Source organism: Kockiozyma suomiensis, assembly GCF_038497685.1.
Source record: "Kockiozyma suomiensis strain NRRL Y-17356 unplaced genomic scaffold V2V93scaffold_18, whole genome shotgun sequence".
NCBI classification, from domain to species: domain Eukaryota; kingdom Fungi; phylum Ascomycota; class Lipomycetes; order Lipomycetales; family Lipomycetaceae; genus Kockiozyma; species Kockiozyma suomiensis.
The window spans coordinates 101,777-124,734 of NW_027117681.1; the positions used below are offsets into that span (position 1 = coordinate 101,777).

General features: G+C 45.1%; 11 protein-coding genes across 11 annotated transcripts; 7 read left to right on the forward strand and 4 right to left on the reverse strand.

Moving 5' to 3' along the window:
• Positions 1 to 14: 14 nt before the first annotated feature.
• V2V93DRAFT_376099 (uncharacterized protein) lies at positions 15 to 1,334 on the forward strand. The gene is made up of 2 exons (XM_066911652.1): positions 15 to 677; positions 743 to 1,334. The coding sequence occupies exons 1-2, from the start codon at positions 210 to 212 to the stop codon at positions 1,070 to 1,072; spliced, it is 798 nt and encodes a 265-aa protein (XP_066763235.1). The 5' UTR covers positions 15 to 209; the 3' UTR covers positions 1,073 to 1,334.
• V2V93DRAFT_407680 (transcription factor PAP1-domain-containing protein) lies at positions 1,132 to 3,060 on the reverse strand. The gene is made up of 2 exons (XM_066912690.1): positions 2,539 to 3,060; positions 1,132 to 2,468 (listed from the first exon to the last, which is right to left on the reverse strand). The coding sequence occupies exons 1-2, from the start codon at positions 2,915 to 2,917 to the stop codon at positions 1,417 to 1,419; spliced, it is 1,431 nt and encodes a 476-aa protein (XP_066763236.1). The 5' UTR covers positions 2,918 to 3,060; the 3' UTR covers positions 1,132 to 1,416.
• A 371-nt stretch (positions 3,061 to 3,431) lies between these two features.
• Positions 3,432 to 5,070, forward strand: V2V93DRAFT_402099 (WD40-repeat-containing domain protein). Its single transcript, XM_066912598.1, has 2 exons — positions 3,432 to 3,685; positions 3,750 to 5,070. Exons 1-2 carry the CDS (start codon positions 3,496 to 3,498, stop codon positions 4,946 to 4,948), a joined length of 1,389 nt encoding a protein of 462 aa, XP_066763237.1. The 5' UTR covers positions 3,432 to 3,495; the 3' UTR covers positions 4,949 to 5,070.
• A 523-nt stretch (positions 5,071 to 5,593) lies between these two features.
• V2V93DRAFT_376103 (NAD dependent epimerase/dehydratase family protein-like protein) lies at positions 5,594 to 6,596 on the forward strand. Its single transcript, XM_066911653.1, has one exon. It carries the CDS (start codon positions 5,660 to 5,662, stop codon positions 6,341 to 6,343), a length of 684 nt encoding a protein of 227 aa, XP_066763238.1. The 5' UTR covers positions 5,594 to 5,659; the 3' UTR covers positions 6,344 to 6,596.
• V2V93DRAFT_376105 (uncharacterized protein) lies at positions 6,522 to 11,293 on the reverse strand. Its single transcript, XM_066911654.1, has 4 exons — positions 10,729 to 11,293; positions 9,339 to 10,673; positions 6,843 to 9,285; positions 6,522 to 6,779 (listed from the first exon to the last, which is right to left on the reverse strand). Exons 1-4 carry the CDS (start codon positions 11,130 to 11,132, stop codon positions 6,681 to 6,683), a joined length of 4,281 nt encoding a protein of 1,426 aa, XP_066763239.1. The 5' UTR covers positions 11,133 to 11,293; the 3' UTR covers positions 6,522 to 6,680.
• A 196-nt stretch (positions 11,294 to 11,489) lies between these two features.
• Positions 11,490 to 12,161, forward strand: V2V93DRAFT_382844 (uncharacterized protein; the record flags this gene model as incomplete). The annotated part of the gene is made up of 5 exons (XM_066912169.1): positions 11,490 to 11,537; positions 11,603 to 11,643; positions 11,698 to 11,790; positions 11,845 to 11,916; positions 11,972 to 12,161. The coding sequence occupies 5 exons, from the start codon at positions 11,490 to 11,492 to the stop codon at positions 12,159 to 12,161; spliced, it is 444 nt and encodes a 147-aa protein (XP_066763240.1).
• A 684-nt stretch (positions 12,162 to 12,845) lies between these two features.
• On the forward strand, positions 12,846 to 15,123 carry V2V93DRAFT_376110 (nucleotide-sugar transporter-domain-containing protein). Its single transcript, XM_066911655.1, has 4 exons — positions 12,846 to 13,362; positions 13,426 to 13,455; positions 13,517 to 13,714; positions 13,776 to 15,123. The coding sequence occupies exons 1-4, from the start codon at positions 13,285 to 13,287 to the stop codon at positions 14,631 to 14,633; spliced, it is 1,164 nt and encodes a 387-aa protein (XP_066763241.1). The 5' UTR covers positions 12,846 to 13,284; the 3' UTR covers positions 14,634 to 15,123.
• V2V93DRAFT_376112 (uncharacterized protein) lies at positions 14,903 to 16,995 on the reverse strand. The gene is made up of 2 exons (XM_066911656.1): positions 15,422 to 16,995; positions 14,903 to 15,363 (listed from the first exon to the last, which is right to left on the reverse strand). Exons 1-2 carry the CDS (start codon positions 16,935 to 16,937, stop codon positions 14,999 to 15,001), a joined length of 1,881 nt encoding a protein of 626 aa, XP_066763242.1. The 5' UTR covers positions 16,938 to 16,995; the 3' UTR covers positions 14,903 to 14,998.
• Positions 16,996 to 17,122: 127 nt separating this feature from the next.
• On the reverse strand, positions 17,123 to 18,033 carry V2V93DRAFT_407686 (uncharacterized protein; the record flags this gene model as incomplete). The annotated part of the gene is given in 2 exon segments (XM_066912691.1): positions 17,123 to 18,000; positions 18,020 to 18,033. 2 exon segments carry the CDS (start codon positions 18,031 to 18,033, stop codon positions 17,283 to 17,285), a joined length of 732 nt encoding a protein of 243 aa, XP_066763243.1. The 3' UTR covers positions 17,123 to 17,282.
• A 995-nt stretch (positions 18,034 to 19,028) lies between these two features.
• V2V93DRAFT_382848 (uncharacterized protein) lies at positions 19,029 to 20,345 on the forward strand (the record flags this gene model as incomplete). Its single annotated transcript, XM_066912170.1, has 1 exon — positions 19,029 to 20,345. The coding sequence occupies one exon, from the start codon at positions 19,029 to 19,031 to the stop codon at positions 20,343 to 20,345; it is 1,317 nt and encodes a 438-aa protein (XP_066763244.1).
• Positions 20,346 to 20,953: 608 nt separating this feature from the next.
• Positions 20,954 to 22,870, forward strand: V2V93DRAFT_376116 (uncharacterized protein). The gene has a single exon (XM_066911657.1). It carries the CDS (start codon positions 21,065 to 21,067, stop codon positions 22,496 to 22,498), a length of 1,434 nt encoding a protein of 477 aa, XP_066763245.1. The 5' UTR covers positions 20,954 to 21,064; the 3' UTR covers positions 22,499 to 22,870.
• The last annotated feature ends 88 nt before the right edge of the window (positions 22,871 to 22,958 follow it).

Genomic DNA, 22,958 nt, shown 5'->3' on the forward strand with positions numbered 1-22,958 from the left:
CCCGAAATGCGGGGCCCAAACGCTTGAACTGCGAACAGGAAGAGCGCTCGGCCGCTGTCTGAGGAATGAGTAGTTGCTCCGCCATATGCTTACCCGATCCAGCAGAAAAGGCTTAGCATAAAAAGCCCCGCCTACCCCGTCTATATATTTTGTTACTTACCCCATTTCCCCTTCTCTCTCAAAAGGCTATCTTGAATAAGAATCTTACAATGTCTGTTGCTATTGTCACCGGAGGAGCTTCCGGGATGGGCCTAGCCCTAATCAAGAGCCTCGTTGCTCGTGGCGGTTACAAGGGCATCGTCGTCGCCGACCTTCAACCGCCGCCAGATGTCTCCCCCATCGTCTCTTTCTTCAAGTCTGACGTGACCTCGTGGGAGAACCAGACCGCACTCTTCAAGTTCGCTTGGGAGAAATACGGTCGCCTTGATTTGGTTGTTCTCAACGCAGGCGTTGCCGACCTCGACGACATGTACGCTGATAGCGAAGATGGACCGCAGCCGCTGAATCTCAAGACCTTGGCCATCGACGTCAATGGCCCCTTATACGGCATTCGTCAGGCTCTCTGGTATATGCGCCGCAACCCTGGTGGCTCCTCGGGCAAGATCGTCATTACTTCGTCCAGTTCTGGCTTCTATGCTTACCCGATCAATCCGCAATACTGTGCTGCTAAGCATGCTGTATGTTAAATCAGACTGAGATTTTAAGTATATTCTTCTGCCGTAATCACTAACTCTGTTAACAGATAATCGGCTTGGTCCGCTCAATGGGGCCATTCCTCAAAAGAGAAAATATTACAGTTAACGCCGTTTGCCCTGGTCTCGTCCGCACCCCTCTTGTCCCTCAGGCCATCCGCGACGCATTCCCTGCTGAGCATTTCACCCCCGTCGAGACTATCATTCGTGCCTTCCATTCCTTCATTTACTCTGACCGTTCTGGTGAATGCGCTGAGGCTTCTGCAGAGCAGATCTACTACCGCCCGCAGCCTGATTTCTTGGATGAGCATATGGAGCTGCTCTTCAGTGGAAGCGAAGAACTCTGGACCAAGGCTTATGAAAACGCAAAACACGATTAATCACTATTATCTGTTATAACATAGTAAAGGGAAGCTGGCTAGGGAAAGAAGCAATTTGTGCAGAATTATGTCTTTCTATTGAGCTCGCAAAATACTACTAGTATTTGCATTTGCTTTTCTTTAATTGAAATGAACAATTTTGGACAATTTTACGGTTTGTTCCCTCGCAATACTTTGCCTTGGCGATATTAAAAAAGACAATTATAGCATAACCCAGATATCGTGTAGCAATATTTATAAAACATAAAAATTTGAAGATAGAGAAAAGAAAGAGAGGAAAAGAAAGAGACCAAAACACCCTATAATAACAAAGACATTATCAAATTCATTTTAGCAACTTACTACTAAGTCTTAATCCGTTTGAGCGCATCATCCAAATCAGACTCAGTCACAACGACACCAGACTCTGAGCACTTGGCCTTTGTCCGCAACTCAGAACATAATCCATCAATGTCGAGATCTTCGAACTTCGGATGCATAGATATACGATCCCATAGCGCAGTACATCCCATCATCGGTTTATTATCCGCTGGCACAACCTCGTCTGCCTCAACCTTAATCTTTGTAATATCCAAATTCTTGATATTAAGACCGCAGCGACTAGTGCTAGTGGTATCCTTAGGCTCTTCCACTAAATCATCTGGTGCCAGCGCAGGCAGCTGGAATTCATCCTCCGTTGCACCAAATATAGGATCTCGGTACTCAGAAAACAAATCAGTGTCGAAGGAAGGCGGGCTCAAAATGCCTTGGGACTGTGCTCGCGGAATAGGATTCTCGCGATTGCCGCACGCCATTGACAATTGGGCGCAGAAATCATTCTCATGCTTAGCCGGATGCGGTACCCCAACAGTTGTCAGTGCAGGCGAGTCTGAAGAATCTGAAGAAGCAGACGACGGTGACATTTGCACGCCAGATGTCGGTGCGGGAGAGTATGCAGACGAAAACAGGCTACCACCAAATGGCGTCGCAGGCGTCACATTCTCAGGCGAGGCAATGGATGATCTCGGCATAGGTTGGTTAATTTTGGAGTACCTTGGGTCTGCACCGAATAACGGAAACTCAAACGTGAATGGTGTGACATAGTTTCCACCATTGGCAGCGGGTGCTGCAGGTGAAGACTTAACAGACGTAGATGATTGACGCTTGCGGTATTCCTTAAGTTCGGATTGCAATCGATCTACCTGCTTCTTCAAAAACTGATTCTCGGTCGTCATCGAGTGTGCGTCGTTCTCGAGCTCCGCAACCCGAGCCTCAAGATCATGCAAGTGCTTTTCCTTGCGCTCTCGAAAGGCACGCTGGGCGGCTCGGTTCTGCGCTTTACGTTTATTGGACGGCTCAGCAGTCAATAATTTGCGACCAGGACGTCTTTTCTCGTCGGGGTCAGCAGTGTCTCGCTCTATAATCAACAAATTAGACCGGTTAATACCACAGATAAGGAGGTGCAATTGACTAATATGCGGACGTACCCTGACGCTTAGATTCGTTTTCGGACAGCTCATCATCAGAAATAAGCTCGCTAGCCACTTTCCGCTTGTCAATGTCAGTTCTGGAAAACGCAGAAGCAGAAACGGAGGTTACGGGAAAGGCGGGTGATGAGGTAGAGGAGGCGCTTGAGGAGGCGGCGTCGCCGGGCTGAGCGACATCAGCGGACGAGCCAACTAGATCAGGGAAATTCGAGAGAGTTGAGGGATCTAGAGTAGCATCAAACGGAATATCGGAGTAGTTCTCAGAGTCGAGGTCTGGCGCTGAAGGATAGGCCGAGAAGTTGTCGAGAAAGTCGCCAGAGTCGAGGGAGGCGAGCAGGTTCATCTGAGTGTCATCGGCGAAGAAGTTTTCAGAAGACATTTGGATTTGGCTGCAGAAATAAAAGCTAAAGAAAAAAGAGCCAAAGCCAAGTCAAGTGAAATGAGCAGGGAAAGATAGAGAGAGGTGGAGGAAGAGGAGGCAGAAGAGAGAAGAGAGTTGCGCAAAGGAGGAAGAGACGGCGGAGGCGAACGGAGGCGAAGACGGCCGACACAGTTAAACGAACCTGTGAGCACTGAGTAATTTGCATACTGATTAACTGCGCAAACATGGTGCAGTTGCGCCTCAGAAACTATTCAATTGATTAGTTTAAAGTAGACTACATTGATCAAAGATTAATATGAGGCATTTCTTTATTTTGATTTTACATCCAAGTCGTGCTTTTCAAGGTGGCTTCCTCTTTTGTGTGTATTTCTTTATTCGGACTCCAGATTGGTGCAGCTTAGTTTTGACTTCGGGTTAGGTTTGTATTTATTGCGTCATCGTTAAATAGACCTTACTAAGAAATCTTATATCACGTGAATTATACCTCCCAACCGTAACTCAAAAATATACAAAAATATTTTTCGAATCAGTCGAAATAATTGCGTTGCCTGCTTTTTCTGTATCCGACATCACAGATGGCTACCGCTATAGAAAACAGAACAACAGACACAGGTCAGTCAGTATCTACAGAGGGCACCGGACAAATTAAAATTACGCTCACTACGCGTGACGAGTCCGTCGCGGTTCCTGATGTGCCTCTTCTTGTTCCTCTCTCCCTCAAGCGATACGGTCTTTCTGAAGTGGTCAACCATTTACTAGCCACCGGTATGATTTTTGTTCCGCTATTTATTAGATATTAAAAAAATTGTTACTAACTTTTTTTCTCCAGAAAAGCCAATACCGTTCGACTTCCTAATAAATGGAGAGCTTCTGCGCGTATCGCTTCAAGACTACATTACTAGCAAAGGACTCTCGTCCGAAAGTACAATTGAGTTGGAATACACCCGTTCGATTCTTCCTCCAACATTTCTTGCATCTTACTCGCATCCAGACTGGGTATCGTCTGTCGACATTCTAAAATCGTCTCCACCCAGTAAAGCGCCCATTGTCTCTGGTTGCTATGACGGTATTGTGCGAACTTGGTCTCTTGCCGGACAAGTAACCTCTGAATTCTCAGGTCACACAGGACCTGTTAAATCTGTTAAATTTTTAGAAGATGGGAAGAAGATTGTTTCGGGAAGCATGGACAGATCGATTCGAGTTTGGAAAGTACCTGGCGAATCTCGGGACGAAGACGAGGATGCGGAAGAAACGATTGCTGCCGTTGGCTCGGCGCGTATATTTACGGGACACAAAGCAGCTGTTAACAACGTTGCCACAAATTCCGCCACTTCGCGAATTTTGTCGGCAGGTGCGGATTGCGCCGTCGGTTTATGGACTTCAAGCTACAAGCAGGCGCCGCCGGCAACCGTTGTCGCATCAACTCGTGAAGCCAACGGCAAGCGTCGCAGAAAAGTAGCACCTCCATCTCGAGGTCCTATTTCAATGCTTGAATCGCATTCGGGACCTGTAACCGGTGTCATTTTTGACGCCCAGGATCCAACAGTCGGATACTCCGTCTCGCTTGACCACACAATCAAGACATGGGATCTCGTCACATCAGAACTCGTCGACACCCGCATTACCTCTTTCTCTCTTCTCTCAATAGCACATCTACCACGTCTTTCGCTTCTCTGCTGTGGATCGTCAGCACGTCATGTGACGCTTCATGACCCACGTACATCGGCAGACGAAACTACGACGCGCACGCTTTACGGGCATACTAATTTTGTTGTTTCTATTGCCGCCTCCCCAGAGTCTGAGTACATGTTTTCGACCGCGTCGCACGATGGAACTGTCAGAGTATGGGACGTGCGCGCGAATAAAAGTCTGTATGTTATTGATCGCGATACTTCAGCTGCCGACACACGGACAAAAGTCTTTGGAGTCGATTGGAGTCGCGAGGTTGGAATTGTTAGCGCGGGAGAGGACAAGCGGGTGCAGGTTAATCGTGGCACTGATCTGGATACTGCCAAAGTTTCGTCTTAAAGTTCGTCATATGTATATTAAAATAATTGAACTACTGCAATATGCTTTTATTCGTAAATGTGATGTAATAGGGTTTTAGGATATTGATGATGATGATGATGATGATGATGATGATGATAATGATAATTCAGAGACAGTAATATCATTACATCGAAAAAATATAATACATGCACCAAGAAATGGGAAGTTTCTAACGTCTCGGTCGCAATACTAATTTGTATAGAGCCTTTTCAACACGAAGCCAAAAATGATCCCACTATCCCAAGTGCACGACAAAATTCTGCCAGTTGTAGCCTAGAATAAAAACTAGACTAGTGATACAAACAATAGTGACATGGTTGAGGACAATCTATGTCAAGTCGAGAAGTACAGGCTGTCGAAGCTCACCACAGCGACTAGCAGAGGACACCTCAGTCACCATCACATAGTAAGAGTGATTTCAACAGCAGCCGCACCAACATTTGTAGGCAATAGCCAATGCTCACATTATAGGAACTCTTGAGCGATAGAGTACTGGAGAGAATAATGCCTAGAAGTTTGACTTCATTCTAGACTCCCTGCACATGTCAGTTTGACGATTGTGATTTTGTGTGATTTTGTGATCAAGTGCGTTCTGGTCATCAACTCAGCCGCGCCGTACCGACAACATAAAATGGAAACGTATCGCCGAGCAGATCAGATATCCAACACGAAACCAACACGGAACTAATAATGGCTTCACTCGCTGCAGTTGGAGTTACAGGTCTTGTTGGCAGCTTCTTCATCTCATTGGCTCGCAATGCAACCTTGCCACCCGACATCACGCACGTTGTCGCCATCTCGCGGAAGCCTGTCACAGCCAACCTCTCGACGGGTTCCAACAAAGTAACAAACTCCGTCACCCCCGAGCTCATCTCTGCCATTCCATCGGATGTCAAAGTTTTTTTTTCAAGTCTGGGCACGACAAAAGCTACTGCTGGATCTTTCGAGAAACAGTACGCTGTCGACTACACATACAATCTCGAACTCGCAAAGGCAGCAAAAGCAGCCGGCGTATCAACTTATATTCTCATCTCATCCGGCGGTGCCGCAGCTGATTCATACTTTGCCTATCCCCGCATGAAAGGCGAACTTGAACGAGACGTGTCAGCGCTGAATTTTGACCGCACGATCATTATTCGTCCGGGTCTTATCGTCGGTGACCGTTCAGACAGAAGGCCGGCCGAGGCAATCGCGCAAAGCATATATAAGGGAATACGCGCGATACCCGGAATAGGTGGCTCTGCTGTCAAGTCTATCGGTATTCCTGCTGAAGATATTGCAAAGGCAGCGCTGGTATTGTTGAATAAAGGTGGTAAGGGAGCCTCTATTCATGGCAATACAGAGCTAATTAAACTTGCCGAGGAGTTCAAGTAGTGTATTATCTTTGAGAATTTTTCACTACTGATAGAACCCTTTTTCTGATTTCAAATCTGGCAATCAATTCACAAGAAAACCATCTATTTTGGGTCTATAAAGATTTTTAATTTTATTTTCCATTTTTTTTTGTATCTCAAGTGACGCAATTTCTTGAAATATGTAGAATATTAATGAATATTTATATATGATTATTAATTAAACCAACTATTCCTTATACAGATATACCAATCACACAAATGCAATACCGAAACATGCTCATATACATACACAAAGTAAAACCTCTAAACTAATACAAACACAAAGTCCCAATTCCTTTAGTCAGCAAGATTTTTCCTCAAGTACGAATAAAGTCAAAGATCTGAGATTTGCTATTAATTATTACTTCAATTACTTTTTCCTGTTTAAAAGTGATCGAGATATGAGAATTGTCCTTCTAAAAAATAAATAGATATTGTTAGCAGGCAGCAATCAACAAAACGTGGAATTCAAAACTCACCTTTTTATCAGATATTCTGAAATCTGTGCTTTTCAATTTCCCAACGTATCGCGGGAATACCAAGTCCATACCCGCAGCATCAGATACAGCCCCATTATAATAAGCAGAATAATGACCCGTTCCAAAGGCGGCAGGTCCACCCCCGCCAATACTCTGAATCATACTCAAGAAAGAGTGTCCCAATTTCCATACATAGACTTCATATGTTACACGGTCAATCCCGACGACGTGACGGCCCTCTGGAGAAAATTGAATTTCAAAAACTTGATGCTTGGCTCCTTCAAGACTAGCCATCTGCACACTTGTGCGAAGATCATAAACGATCACAATATCCGGCTGCAACGCAAGCGCAAGTCTCTGCTGCGCGCGGTGGGACGCAATAACAGGGAAAGTATTTACAAACAGATTGAACAGCGCAGTAACACTATTAACAATCTTATTCCGCACACCATTGGATGACGGATCAAGCGAGGCAATTGTAGCGTCGACGATAGGGAATAATCGATTCACAAGTAGGTCAGGATGAACTTTGGCAATATGATAGATCATCCGAACTGCACCAATACGTGATTGAACATTAGGGCTCTTTGCAATAATATCGGAGCTTACTTCAATCACACGGTTGATTGACTCGAATGCCAATGTTACTGTAGTTTGTAAAAGCAGTTCGTGTCGCAGAGATTCAACGTGAGAAAGACCGGTCGTTGTATCTTCTGCCGCTTTTGTCTTTACTTTTGCATCACTGATAGATGTAGAATTCTTGGGAGCAACCATGGGAACGCTATCGGCTCCATGCAAATCGATCAATCGGCTAATAACGGCAGTCGTCGAGAAATACTCGTCATCGCCCCAGACTTTCCATCCTTTCCCCACCAGCTCTATAGCAATATTCTGCAATCCCTTTGTCGCTGCCGAATCCTCAGCAGGATTATTTGACGCCGTATCACTTCTAAACAGAAAAAACTCAATAGCAGAAACAATTTCCCGCTGAACGACATGCGAGACCCGCGCAGCAAAATCAATAGCTAAGTTTCCAAGAATAATAACAGCAAAAATCGAAGACTCGCTAATTGCGTCAATGCAGTCGTCATCACTATCTTTAATCCCACTTAATGCACTTCTGAATTCCGGTGAGTCATCAATTACTTCGTCATTTCCTTCTAAATCTGGAGCGTCTGCAGTAGTTATACGCTCGAGGCTCAGTCGTCGATCATCTATACCACTTGCGCCGCTTAATCTCCGCAAGGTTCGGAAATTGCTATTTCGTCGCTTGGGTACAATTACGCCAGGCAGTAATACCCTCCATCGCGATATTGTTAAGGAAAGTTCTTTAGGTCTCGCGTTCAACTGATTAAGGCGAGCGCTTAGACAGGTGCGCGACGCCCGTCTAATGGCATCACGATCTGAGCTCCAGAATCTAGCAAATCCACGAAGCCAAGGGCGTTTATACTGTTGTCCTTCATGGTTCTCGGATACTGTAAATAATACATCAACAAATCGACTAAAATAAGCCTCAATACGTTTATCATTTTCTTCATTCTCTTCTGAAGATGCAGACGCAGAAAGCATTTGCGTTTCAAGAAGAACACGGGCCAGAACAACGCTGACTAGATATACCATAGAAGTAATTTCGCCGCTGATCTGCAGTAAATCTTGATGAGCATGAAAGACAGTCAACGTATTTGAAATGCCTCGCGAGCCAAGTTTTGCAGGTACAGAGTAGAGGGCGGCCATTGGATCTTCGCCGTCGACACTTTTTATTGACGAGAATTTGCGCAAGAAAAGAAGGTTGACTAGTTTTGTCATGTCATTTTTATCAAGATTTGAAGTCGGCGCAAGCAGATTGTTGTCATCATCGTCAATACTTTCGAATATATGAAAGGGATAAAGTGTAGACAGAATAGCCTTTGCCATGATTATGCAAGGTAAGTCAGGAGCTAGCGGGGCGTTGGGCGGCATGGTTGCAGATTGCGTTTCGCCGAGTGCTCTTTCAATTTGATCCAGCAGAATGTACATATTAACAAAGACCGTAGAAGATCCATTAATAGTATATCGAGCATCGGTATATAACAGCGAGTCGTTGGGAATAGTTGGACGCAATTTGACATAAGAAATTTCCCATTCTTCTTCGTTCTCGATTGCAATCTCATTCTGATTCTCAATCTTGCCGTTACGGAGATTACAGAGACGTCCGAAATTATCTTCATATAGCACAACTAGAATATTCGAATCCGTAGGCGTTGCTAGTAGCCTGATTTGCGCAAAATGACCAGGAATGGTGAAAACTTTTCGAGCTTCTTTGATATTGACTAGACAGGCTGTTCCATCTCGACAGGCAATAACTGACAGACCACGAATGAAAGGGTTGGTTCGGGTTGACAACGACATGGAGTATAACACCGGAGATCCAGATAATGCTATTCGAGGAGACAGCTCCCATGTACTTGGTCAAGTTAGTAAACGTACAATAGTTTTTAATAACACAGGATGACTCACGAAGCACTCAGCAGATACAAAACTCCACCGCTAGTGCCAATAACTAAATATTCAACTCCATCCACAGACTTAATGGATGACAGCAGTGTGATTTTCCCCCCATCAGGCAGCTCTATACTCCGTTCAGGCGATTCAAAAGCAAGTAAATACCTGGGCAAGCTGTAGAAATTAAGAATGGTATCACAACCAAAGGCCAGCATTCCCGCAAAAACAACCCCACTGCTGCACGGACCAGATGCCTTTCCTTTTGGCGGCTTCGTCGTAAGCTCCGCGCTCAGTAAAGACTTCAAGACCCTCTTGTCCGATTCAGTCTGCGCAATATTAAAATCCATTTGGGATTTCTCCACCATTGGAGTCGGTGGTGCAAAAGATTTCAGTGGCGGCCTTCGAGTAAAGAAATGATTTTGACGATGGATGGGATAATAGTCGTCTTCCCACCTAAATGTCCTTAAATCACCCACCCGATACCGGATCTCGCCCTCTGAAAAGAAAAATTCAACAACCATATCTTTTGGTTCTACTACCCATGGTGTAAGTAGCATAGCTCTATTTTCCAGGTGTTTGGTGGTATACGAGAATGCCATAAACAAACTATTCACATGATTTGGTTTCTTGCTTGCCGGCATTTTGCTGATATTACAGACCGTCTTTCCCGGTTGTCGACTCACGACAACAAATTCGACGGATCCAGCGTGGTCCCAGATTCCAAACCAGTTGCGATGATAATCGTCAACTTTGTCGCTCGAAGATGCACCGCCGATGCCAGGGAATGCCTCTTCTTTCACCAAAATAAATTTGTCTTCTTCCCACATATACAAGCACCAGCCATCAGTTTGCAAAACAAGCCAAAGAGTATCTCCTACGGTCTGGACGTCTATTATATCGCCATATTCTGGATCGCCCAGCGTGACCGTAATTGTATCGCGTCCTAGGATCTGATTCATGTTGCGGGGTAATGACATTGTTTTTCGTTGCTGTGTCGAGTTTGATAAGTAATGCGCCTTTGCGTGATGAAATAATCCAATCGGTGCGCCGAAATTTGTGATTCTTTCAACCCGGGCCTCATCGGGCCATATCTTCCAATATATGCCACTACCACCTGCGTCCAAAGTCACTAACCTCTCTGCAAATAAAGGTAAAGGAATTGGCCATGATGAAAGGAGACCGTCCATTATTATATGTGATTCAAGAGTTCCTTGATGCAGCAGTCTGAGCTCGGTAGAGCATCCGTAAACGAGGAGGTAGGTGTCAAAAGTGATGATGCCATTAGGGCGAAATGGAACGGTGGTGGATGCAAGCACGCGGCCTGATGGCAATGAATGTTTGAGAATCTCACTACGCACATTAATAAGGCAAACAAATTAGGAAAAAAATCTTTAGATTGACGTACCCGTTTTCGGCGGCACTAATGAGAAGTTCTGAGCGGCCTTCTGTATCCTTTGCGGTGATTCGGCGCAGAGCTACCACCGGCGACTGTCTATGTCCGGCCGTAGTCGACAACGGCGACAAAGTGACCGATTTCAAATCTCGCTCCTCTTTTTCACCAGTGATAGAAGAATTATGGTCCCATTGTAAGACCTCGATAGCACCATTTGCAAGACCGACTACTACGCCGCGAGAGAAGACGGTTGCACAGGTTAGTACGGTGTCTGAAGGCAAGTGTGCCAGCGCAGCAAGATGATCGCTTAAAGAATCAGACTGCGCTGTGGGTATATCTTCTGGTGATGGGTTGAAAGCGTCGTTATATGCGACCGGCCAGTGAGTGAAGGGCAGGATAACTGGAGACAGGGACATTTTGTCTGAAGTAGTTTTCAGCTCAATTCCCGGTCTCCTGTGAATAGTGAGAAGGTCTTGTTAGATCACAGGATATCCGACGACGGTAAACAAGCTCTCCAGTAACTGCTCTGGCGACTCGACACGGACGGGCAAGTTACGCGAAGGAATAAAGCCAGGAGCCTACAAAAACATTGACTTTTGCTCCTGGTCCCTTTCCAGCGATGGCTAACTGTAAATGACGTACCTCAAATCACGTGATGTCATGTGACGTTGAATTAGCAGCAAGTTGAGTCGACTTTTTGCGAGGCTCGAGATCGATCAGAGCAGGTTGTCTGTGTAATTGACTTGCCAAGTTTCCGACAAACGTACAGAAGAATGGGTGCTTGTATGTCATGTGCGCGAAGGGAGGAGGATAACTTGTTTGTAAGAATATTGCTGTTTACAAGCGGTGATATGAGGACACATATTCTAACGAATGTATACTCTAGCCGACCGAGAGAACAGGCCTGCTGGCAGAATATGGTCCAACGTACGCTTCCAGTTTCAGACATGGCTAGAGAAAGATATTAAGAAAGATTTTTAGGAGCATGAGCATGCCGAATGAGGGCATGTCAGAGCAGGACTCGATAAGCCAACGCGAAGAAGCTATGGCACGGATTGTCGCAATGACCGAAGAGTAAGATATACAAGTGCTGGATTATGATTTGAATAAACTAACTGAGAGGTTTAGAAATCTGATTGATATATTTGCTGTTGGGACGCCCGATCGGAGAATAAACGGGCAGCCAGCAGTTGACTACAAGTATGATACATGATTTATTTGCTGTTTTAGCCAAGACTTACCATTTCATTCATAGAAGTTTATTAAGCTCAATAGAGGTACCAGAATCAGATAGTCTGATGTCTGATGAGGTTAAAATTCTGTCAGACTTAAGCGCTGAGGAGGTGCTATTATTGTCACAGCTAGGGAAGGCATCCAGCGACTACGTGGAAAATCTGTATAGTCTCAAGTCGATTGGTCCACTGCTAGTCAGGCTAGAGGACTGAGCTCAAACCGGTCTGCAAGGTACAAGCGATAGCTGGATGACTGGCTGATGAAAAGGAATGATGGGCGGTGATGAGGAATGATGATTTTGTTTATAGAAGGCGTTGGCGCATAATTTGTATATTCTCTGTCTAAATTTGCAGTCTGTGGGTCTTGCTTATAATGGATTTAATATAGCTTCTGCTATTAATTTTGTTTGAAGGATTGCGAGTAGGTTGTCTTGAAGTATCTTCAGTCAGTAAGTGTATATACGTACGTGGCTTTTGGTAGGGATCGCCTTGTGTGATTAATTACAGCGCGACTCTTGACTAAGTAAGATCTTTTTTATCAATGTGAAATCGTTACAAAAAGAGTTGGATTTTAATCATTTTTATGGTGATATATTGATGTAAGATGGGAAAGATGCCTACAAAAGCAGAAGAGGGAACTTGACCGCGAGTGAAGTGCGCAGACATGATTTCTGACTAGTAAAAAATAGCTTCAGCCAACGTGCATTCTCCAATAACTGTATTTCATCCTTTTTTCTAAATTATCAGGTAAATGCATTTACAGATTTTGAAAAGAGACTAACGGATCTGGTAGAGCGGCGTGAATAGATCTGAGGTTAGCCGCACTTTATCTTATAGTAGTGCTCCAATTATTAAATAGGAATAGTTAATTATCAGCGAGCAATAACAGCTGTACAAGACAAGAGCAGCAGCCGATATCGTATTGTATGTGGAGCTTATCTAATCGCATTCCCAGCGCGAAAGAAGCAGATAAGAAGCAGCAGCCAATGTGCTCCGTTTGAGCGCTGAACGGTCTACGCAGAAACCAAGCCAAGAATAGAACCGAATAAAACCGTTCCAAAATTCCTGGCTGACGAATGGCTTCTGAAGCTCGAAGCGGCTTATACAAATTCGGTCGTAAAAGTTTAGCTGCTGGCCGCTCAAGCCGCGCGACCACCACCGCTCATCGTTTGTCACCAATCCCCCCACCCCCTTTTTGGCCGTCTATTCGTCACTCATCTACTGGTTTTCATTTTCACTTATTTTATCTGCTTTCTGATTTTTCTCATTTGTCTTTCTTTTCTGGCTCTTCCACGCATTCGCGTAAGTGCACAATATCGCGTGCGACTTCCCCGCCATGGCTCTCTCCAATCCCCCCGCCCCAGAAGTTCCTCGTCTGTATGGCGTGCCTCTCAAATATATCTCTCTTGTTATGGTGTGCATTGCTATGTCTATTTATATTACTACATTGAATACTCTTCTAACCTCGCTGCCTTAGCTTACATTTCAAAATTCCGCCCTCATTGTCGTACGCATCTCTTGACGCGTTTTCCATTATGTCAAGAACTTTTAACTGATGTATCCTTCAGATAATGCATTATTCGCGCGTCATGCCAGGATATGACAGCAATAGTCGATACTTCTCAAGCACTGCTGTGCTTTTAAACGAAGTTATCAAGCTGGCTATATGCTCTGTCGTTGCGTTTGCCAGCCGTGGCAGTACCGCACTATCGGAAGTATTTAGTAGTGACTGCTGGAAACTTGCCATTCCTGCTTGTCTATACACCGTATGTTTACATTTCCTATCTACATCTAATCTATTTTTTTACTGACTTGTCTTTACGCCAGATTCAAAACAGTCTACAATACGTTGCTGTCTCAAACTTGGACGCCGCCACTTTTCAAGTCACCTATCAACTTAAAATCATCACCACCGCCTTTTTCTCAGTCACTATGCTCCACCGGTCACTAACACCTTTGAAATGGATGTCTCTACTCATGCTTACAGCTGGTATTGGTCTCGTCCAGTTACCAAACGACATTTTCACCGTTGTCACTTCCGTTTTCAACATGGCATTCGGAGGTCTCAACACTGAAGAGCTTGACGAGTCGAACTCAAAAACTCATGCTCTCGAAGGCGAAAATGAAATGAGCCGCACTCTCGGTCTTGTCGCTGTAACCATCTCTTGTGTTCTTTCTGGTCTGGCAGGTGTCTATTTTGAAAAAGTACTGAAAGGATCAAACGCGTCATTATGGATTCGCAACGTTCAGCTCTCATTCTTTTCCGTCTTCCCTGCTTTATTTATTGGTGTCTTGTGGAAAGATGGATCTGCTATTGCTGAACGAGGATTTTTTTTCGGATACAATGGTGTTGTTTGGGCCGCCATTAGCTTTCAAGCTATCGGTGGTATTGTCGTCGCTCTGTGTGTCAACTTTGCCGACAACATTGCTAAGAACTTCGCTACTAGTATTTCGATCCTTCTCAGCTTTATTGCTAGTGTCTACTTTTTTGATTTTGTTGTCACCTCGAATTTTGTGTTGGGCGCTACACTTGTGCTTGCAGCTACTTTCTTGTACTCAAAGCCTGATCGACGGAAACCTGCCCATCTTAAACAGGAGTCAGAATATCGTCCGGTGCCGCTACAGTCAGTCACCGATGACGCTCCTCGGTCTCCTAAACGTGTTGTTAGTGAGAAAATCCAGTAGCTACTGGTGTGTCGAACACACTGAGACGATACGTGATTTCATTTTGGACCGTTTGTATGCATAGTATACGTTGTGGATATCGTTTTTGCTTTTCTTTATTTCTTTGTTGATTCTTTCGGTCTATGGGTAATGTTTCTCAGTATTGTACATTAGCATATACATAGTGGTTTGGGCGTGTTGTATATTCTTTTCATCGTTCGTTTCCATCTTCGCAATGTTTATGACGATATTCATCTCTTTCTCGTCCTTTGATTTCTTTGTTCGAGCTCTATATGGCGGAAGTATTTATTTACAGTATATATAATGTAGAGGTGTAATTTCACAAAGGTTATATCCTTTTTTAACATGAAATTGTACAAGATATATCACCCAGACTCTTCAGACCGGGACAATGACTCGGATTCAAGCTCTTCATCACCAGCTAGTTCTTCATCGACTTCCTCACGCTCTTCTTGCGTAAGAATCCAAGGCTCATCCAAAATCTTTCGAGTCTCTATAACTTGTCTCCAGAATCGTATTTCATGAAATGGATCCTGGAGAATAACCACATGTTCTGGGCTCGAACACTCTATTTGTCGATGTTTATCTGTTTTATTGCGCATGTAGACATCAATTGAACCACATACTTGAATTAACGCCGGGGTATCGAGGCTGCATAGGACTTTGGTGCGGTCGTCGCCTGGCACTGATAAAACTTTGCATGTGATTTCTCGACCTGACCCGTCGTCAACTATGAAAAAAAAAATTAGTTCTAATGTATAACTGCTTGAGGTAACGTCTGTACATACGATTTAATATGATCAAAGTTGAATCCCTATAGTCGCTATCGTAATATTGCACATTGACACATAAAGCTACAACAAAAACGTTTTTAATAGGATGATTCTTCCAGAAATAATCTATCTTATTCAGTATCTCTCGCTCTTGAAGTTTGAGTATATCTGCAATAGTAAGCGCAACCCATGTTCCATAAACCGGAGACTTTCGATAATATCGTCGGGAATAAAATTGAACGCCAGATGTACTGGTAAAAAGAATATGTGACAACTCTGTGGAAAGATCAAGTGAGGATGAGACTGTTGAAATTGACAATTTCGCACGTTCATTCATCTTTTGAGCGTATGTGTCTTGTCGGGGTGGTGATGATGACCATTCAATTTCTTCTTCTGATGCAATTATTTCTGATTCGGAGTCTGGCTCTGCTGTGTGAACCTGTTTGCTTGTCTTTCTAGATGTAGATAAAATTGGCTCGTTTTGTATGTGATCTCTCTTTCGGGATAAAATCTCATCCTGCGAATTTTGATCAGCAAGATCAATCAGCTCGTCTGTCATGCCGTTGTTGCGAGCATACAGTGATTTTTCGATTGTGGATTCTTGTTGTGTCGCGTATAGACCATTTTGATAACGTGGGTCACGTCGTGACGATCTATAACCAGACGCACGGCTTACTTTATTTGGCGAAGAATGTATAGCGGTGTCGATGTAGTCTATTTCACAATCAGAATCCTGTAACCTTTCGAGAAAACTCTTCGACTCTTTAGTAAGTCGTCTATGATCGCCAAGTCTTTGGCTACTCAACGCAGTTTCAAAAGTAAGATCATGGCAACTCTCTTCCTGTTCAAATGGAATGGAGAGCGAGAATTTGTTGTTCGTGGTCCCTAGATCGGCCAACGGAGCTCCCGGTGTGAAATTAAGGCGGGCAGCAAGTCGTAAAGGTTTACTTGGCGCAAGTACTTTCGATGGCGATAGTAGAGTTTCCACCTCATCGAGTATAGAATATGAACGAGTGGCAGGGCGCAAACTGCTCAGGCCATCGTTGATACCATAGTTTGCTTTTGGCCGGCTCCGATTTTCTTGGACTGGCGAATTGTCGTCTCTATCTGATATAATGGACGGCATCGATCTCCCAGCTGACTTATAATATCGCATCTTTTGTTCCGGATTCTCAAGCTCAGTCACATACATGTCATCTTCGCTAATAGCATCCAAGCTGTCACTATCATCGCTAGCATCCTTTTCATCGTCGTTGTCAAGATCATACATCTGGACTAAGCCAGCACTCGTTAGTCCTAAAACTTGCTCACTTTCCCTAGAATATGCGGCATAGCTGTTATTCAAAGCTTCGACACGCCTTGACTTGCGTCCAGATCTATTCGGCAAATACTGTCGCGAAGTATCGCGTAAAGACTCTCGCTTCGTTGAGGTCCTTAGCTCGCGTTTCTGTTGCTGCAGCTGTTGATTATAAGGATATCTGTCCCGCCCACCGGATACGCTCCTCAGCTTTTTGTTTTGTGCTCTAGCCATAGTGCGAAGCACATATCGCTGCTTTTCTCGATACTTGGTTAGCGTTTTATATTTATTCTCGAGGGTGTAGCAGTAGTATCGCATCGCGTTCTATTTGAGCGGCGCGCATTGTTTACGGTCACGTGCATATTATTGAGACTGAAGTTCGAGTCTCATTTCTTGATCTGAACAGACTTCGAGAAAAGGTTACCATTTACGATTGATAAATTATGGTATCTGTATAAGTGAAGAGTACAGTGTTTCACTTCCAAAAAGCGATTATTTGCAGGATGATATGCTGCACTATACAAAAATTGGAGCACTATTCAAGTCATCTCACCATCATCTGTAAGCGCATCAACACTCTTATAAAGATGTGTGCGCGTGTTCCTGGTCATATGCTCTCGCAAGCTCAATCATCACCTGATTTGATACAATTTTGACTCCTTTTCCTTGTTTCTCTAGTAAGATTGCCGTAGCTTTCGCCATCTCAATGTCGCGGACAACAAAATAGTCAAAAGCGCGTGAAATCCATGGCATACGGCTCAACCCGCTTAGTATAAACTGAAGAGGACGTTCATATAATCTCCCCTCCGTATCCTTCCGATATCCTAAAACGCCACCAGGTCGCAGAATAATAGTTTGTTCGAATCCCAGCGCGGTCACGTCTCGCTCCATCTCAGCTTTCATTCGGCCATGCTCTCCTGAGCTGAAACCGGCCGCCACAGAAGAGACTACAATGAATATTTGTAAATTTTGACATTTTTGTTTAGCGGCTCTTGCGAGTGAGAGTGTAAGATCGTAGTCGACTTTTCGTTGCTCTGCGTTGGAGTATCCTGCTTTCGCGATATTTAGACCTAATGTTGAGAAAATAATGCTGGTAGACTGAGGAAGTGCGGATATGATGTCTGTAGAAACGATATTCTGTGAAGGTGTGGGCGATCCTGGAGATTCAAATTCAGGAAAAGGCCGTCGCGTTATTGCTGCTATATTTGAGCAATCGTGTAGTACAATTGAGCGCATAAAACTGATAACGGCCTGTCCAATAAAACCATTTGCGCCTAGAACTGTAAAAGTCGACTTTCTGTATAAAAAGGAGTCACTCTAGAGTAGACATCGTAGTTGTGCGCGAGCTCGTTCTTTTGATGTGGAGTGGATGACAGCGGCAAGTCGCGGCTAAGAGTAGATGACAATTGCCAAAATTAGAAGGCTGTCATCATCAACGGACATTGTGGCCTTGTCTTCTCCGTCTCGCCAAAAATTTGAAGAATGTGTGGCATGAGTGCCGGCTCTATGCTGAGGAAAATAACAGTTGAATATAACTTCTATCGGTATCTGGTATAATCCATCATTAATGGGTTTGGAGCCATAGATTTTATAAAATAGTTGATTATTAATAGAGTTGCGTAATTACCAGAATACTATTAAAGCATCTCAGCATATTTTCATGATATTTATGGGTAATTGACAATGGATGCTGCCGGCATCTTGATCTTTGTTCTTTGCAGGTATGACTAAACTGACTTGTAGCAGAGTTCTCTAGAATAGCAAGTGCCTTACCGAGTTTTCGTCCTCGTCGCGTGTTGGGAGTTTGTTTGATACAGCCCAGCCAATTTCTCACCGCCACGTAATACTCTGTGCTCCATATTTTAATTCTTTGCTGGCTTGTATAGTAGCTCGTTTATCTACAGCTATTATACCTGCCATATTCTTAGTTTCCTAACGGCTTCAAGCGTGTGTTTGCCGCGGCTAGCTGTGGTATTAATTGTGCCATTCGCACTTGCCTCAGGCCAAATCGGTATTGTCGATATCATCTCTGCTTGTCGCACATTTTTTTGCTCTTTACTTATTGGTGTACAATCTGCTTTTGACGCTCAGATTTTTGATATCCTTTTCGTCTATCTTTATCTGTTTCAGTACTACACTACCTGTTTGATACCCTATTTTACTTGCCAACTTCAACTCGTTTTCCACGACCACATAGTGCCAACTTTTGAAGAGACAATAGTCGAAGAAGAACAAAAGCGAGACGATTTTCTTAATCCAGGCGCTATATTTGAACCAGGAACAAGGTTCTTATTCCAGTGGATTAAAGAAGCTTTTTCAGTGCCAATGCCGAAATTGCCTGCTTGGGTTGCCTCGCAAATCGGTCTGGGTGTTGCAAATGCGTTGATTATCGGATATAGATCGTACGAAAGAGTGCAGTACATGTTTAAATTCAAAGTTAAGCGCCTTACCTCTGTGAGAATACCGTTGAGATCACGAAGAGCTGCTGCTGGTCAAACGGGTACTGATGTGGCAGAGTCTAGTGCGACTGGTCCTCGAATTCGGATCAATTCAGAGGTCGCCGTAGCAAATAACTCTACGTTCGCTCTGCTGCCAGAAAGCAATGCTAGCGCGCATACAGAGACAGAGGTGACTGCGGTCACCGGTCAATCTGCTTCTGCTGCTACAGCTCTTGTAGCACCAGGCCGTCCATCCAGTTTAGAAATCGTTAGCCAGTCGAATGAGCTTCTTGCAAGGCCCGGAGCAGCAATATTTTTTTTAAAGCCCATGCCAAAATCCGATCGCCGAATTATTGATGTGTACAATAATCAAGGTGAGAAAGTATATGTACTTTTGCGACCGGCGGCGCAGTCTCAGACTTGGACGCTTGCCTACGCTGATGCAGAGCCCGACGCACGCACTGTGGCCACGATCTATGCGGGCAAGAAGGATGGCGCCGGAGTCGGCTCGGGAATTATAGCAGCACGAGCACGTCCGGGGAAATACATCTTATTTAATAATCCCAATGGAGGACTGACGTACCGCAAGGTGTCAAAGCAATGGACTGCGGAAGATGGTAATATGCGCACATTTTATCTTACGGGCGCGTCGCCGTACCATTGGACTAAAGCTGGGTTTCTACAGAGGTCAGTCTTCCGGGACTCTGAGTATTTCTTAACTGACCCAGCCGTGGAGACGCCTGCTGAAGTTAATTCCGGTGCAACTGGTATGGGAGAAGCGTGGGGAGCATTACGGCGTGATCCGCCCGCATATAGTTTCTCGAGGAGTACACAGCAAAGGTTAGATCGCGGGAGACAAAGTCCAATAACCGCAAGAACGGCAAGCCGAAACTCGACTACTTCTACGAGTATCGGTGCTTCTTTGAATTCTAGGGCTACAGCACCACATTCACGGCGGGATCCTCGGCCAAATTCAGCGGCGCCTCAGCAAGTGGCTGACGCGCCGCGAGAAGCCGGTCGACATGAACAGCGCGAGACAATAGCATATGCGTGTAAGGTGCGTAAGGGAATGGTATGGCGGATAGTGGTCGACACGAATGTGATTAGTCCTGATATAGTGCTTGCGACAGCGTGGATTAGTATTTTGAATCAGTGGGGCGGGAAGGTGTCTACGCGGGGAATAAAACTGCCAGAGGGTTTGTGAAGGACGTCGCTTGGGGGTATATGCGATTGAGTTGAACTGAGCCTGTCTGTATTCGAGCGGCTTCTCTGTACAGAAGATACAATATGAATGCATTGACATTCTACTCTAGTATTCCGAGTCTGGGCTATCGGCTAGTCCGAAACGGGCGACATCTGATAGGGCACCCATAGGGATAGGGCAATCAGATAAGTGGCCGCGGACAGACTCGGGACGCATTCTAGCGGCGGCAGAACAGCAGCGAGAGTGGCCGGGAGCGTAGAAGAGCAAACGCGTATTGTCGTAGTGTTGTCTAGATTTATCCTGCGCAGACCGTGGCTGCGAAGTAGCAGTCCGGGGCTGCTGCGGGGGAGATCTAGTGACGATCAGATAAGCGGCCCAATCAGCGGAAGCTCGGCTACAACGAGGACCCAGGTGCAGACGAGCATCTAGTTTACAAGACGCGGCAATACGAGCGCAAGTGTAGAGTTTTCAGTAAAATAGCAATATAATGGCAATAAAATGAGGGATAGAAGGTTGCGGTTAGCGAGAGCGTGTACTTAGGGTGAAGTCTGCGTGAAGTCTGCGTGCCTGGGCCCCGAACTAAGCTTAGTTCTCCTCACTCTGTTTTCGTTTTCGCCCACCACCCAACCACTTCGACAACGTCCTCTATCTCTTATTTTTCCTTTTCCTCTCTCGACTGCTTTGCTCTGCTCTCTGTCTGTAGTGAGTGCCCGCTGAGCATGGCCTCGACATCTGTTGCTCGTGGCCGTCAGCCCATCTCCCTCGCAGAAGCTGCCCATGCTGCTGAGCAGCAGCTCTCGCAGAAGCGTCTGCGAAGATCATCGGCTATCTCCTCTGACGACTCTGACTCCTCCTTCTCCTCCTCCGACGAAGCCTCCATTTACCAAGCCGAGGTTTATATCGACTTGGACGCCTCCGACTCCCTCTCCTACGTTGATCATCTGCCGGACAAAGACGAAACCAGTAAGCTGTACCCGGCAAATACAAACGGGTCCTACATCAACCACATCGCGCCAGATGAATCAGAAGCCACAAGTATCCGATCTCAGCGACGCCATTCAGTACAAAACAGCGCCACCGGTATCATCATAAACTCCGGTGCCAATGCGCAGTCATTTCCCAGCAGCAATAACGGCACAAATACGGGTCACAGCACTGCAGCTGTCGGTAGCGCGCTAAGACACGGCCATGGAGATCCTCGCAACCGTAACTCTATCGTATTAGGATCTCCTTCTAGTGGTAACATGTTTCGCTCAATCGATTACTCGGAGTACACCTACGATTTAGGCTGGACTGCCGCGTCGCGTGTTCATTCGCGTACTTCGTCAGTTTTTCAGATGCCTGCGCCGCAGGTAGGCGCCGGGCAAAATTTTGTTGGGTCTCCTGGATTTGCTTCTCCTGCATTTCTTGCTTCGAGAGGAGTTGTCAGTGGTGACGGGGATTCGATTGTGTCCCATCTCGACAACTTTGACGCGCAGAGCGCCAGCGTCGTCGCCAACGACGACGAAGTCCCCGCTAGCAGTGGCGCACAGCCGATCACAATAGCTGGCTCACCTCCACGCGGAGGTGAGGTTGTTGAAACATCAGAGGACGCGCACATGACTACTCCGCTTCATATTGACGACCTCGCTGCCTCTCCACCAGTTTCATTCGTCAACATTACATGCTCAGCTGACGGAGTTTGTGACTATCCAGACACCGATCTTGCGACTCTAATTGACTATGCTAGCCCTCGTGTCCCACCCTTTCCTTCAACTGCAGAAGCTGAAGAACTCCTCTACACTCGAATGTCTGCTCAGTCGCGCGCAGCACTCCACAAACTTATGCACGGTCGTAATCCGTCAGTGCCGCGACCGCCGCGTTTCCGCCCTCCAATCTCGCAAAACATGGGTTATGGCGCTATAAGTCGACACCCATTCTACCATTCGTCTCGGAGTTCGAGCAACGCTCGCAGCATTGACTCTCAAAGCGGTCGCCTGTCACGGCAACCAAGTCGCGCTCCTGAGCCTGCTTATCGGCGGCGCGCTATGCGAGACGCTAATAACGCAGGAGAGTTTGGAAGCGAGGATTTGGGATTCTGGGAGTCCTTTAAATCTTTTTTTGTTAGTGAGTTTTGCTTCTGTTTTACAAGCGGTTGTGAGGCGCATGATTAAGAATCGACTTGGTTTTTTTTTGGAGTGCGGTTAGTGTACGATATTGATCTGGAATTTTTATTTTCGATCTTTCTTTCATTTATATATTCCTAATGTCGGTTTGTGCTTATATTTAACCTTCTTGGCTGTTTTTTGTTCAGTTTGCTTAAGAATATGGGCTGGAAGTTCTGATTTATAGATTTCCTCTATTTTTTTTATATGATACTTTATGAAGTTGGCATGATGCTTGGGAAGTTGTACATTACTACTATTTTTGAGTGCATTTTATACGGAATCTTTAGGGTCAGTTTGTTAGGATCATAACACTTTTGCTTATTTACATTTATTTATAATATTCTAAATTTTTTTGAATACCGAGATACTGTTTTATACTTACTAAATCAGGTCTAGCGTAGATATACAAACTCTAAACTTTATACTGTACGCAGCGGAAGTTTCTCGAATTAGGGCTTGGGCTCTT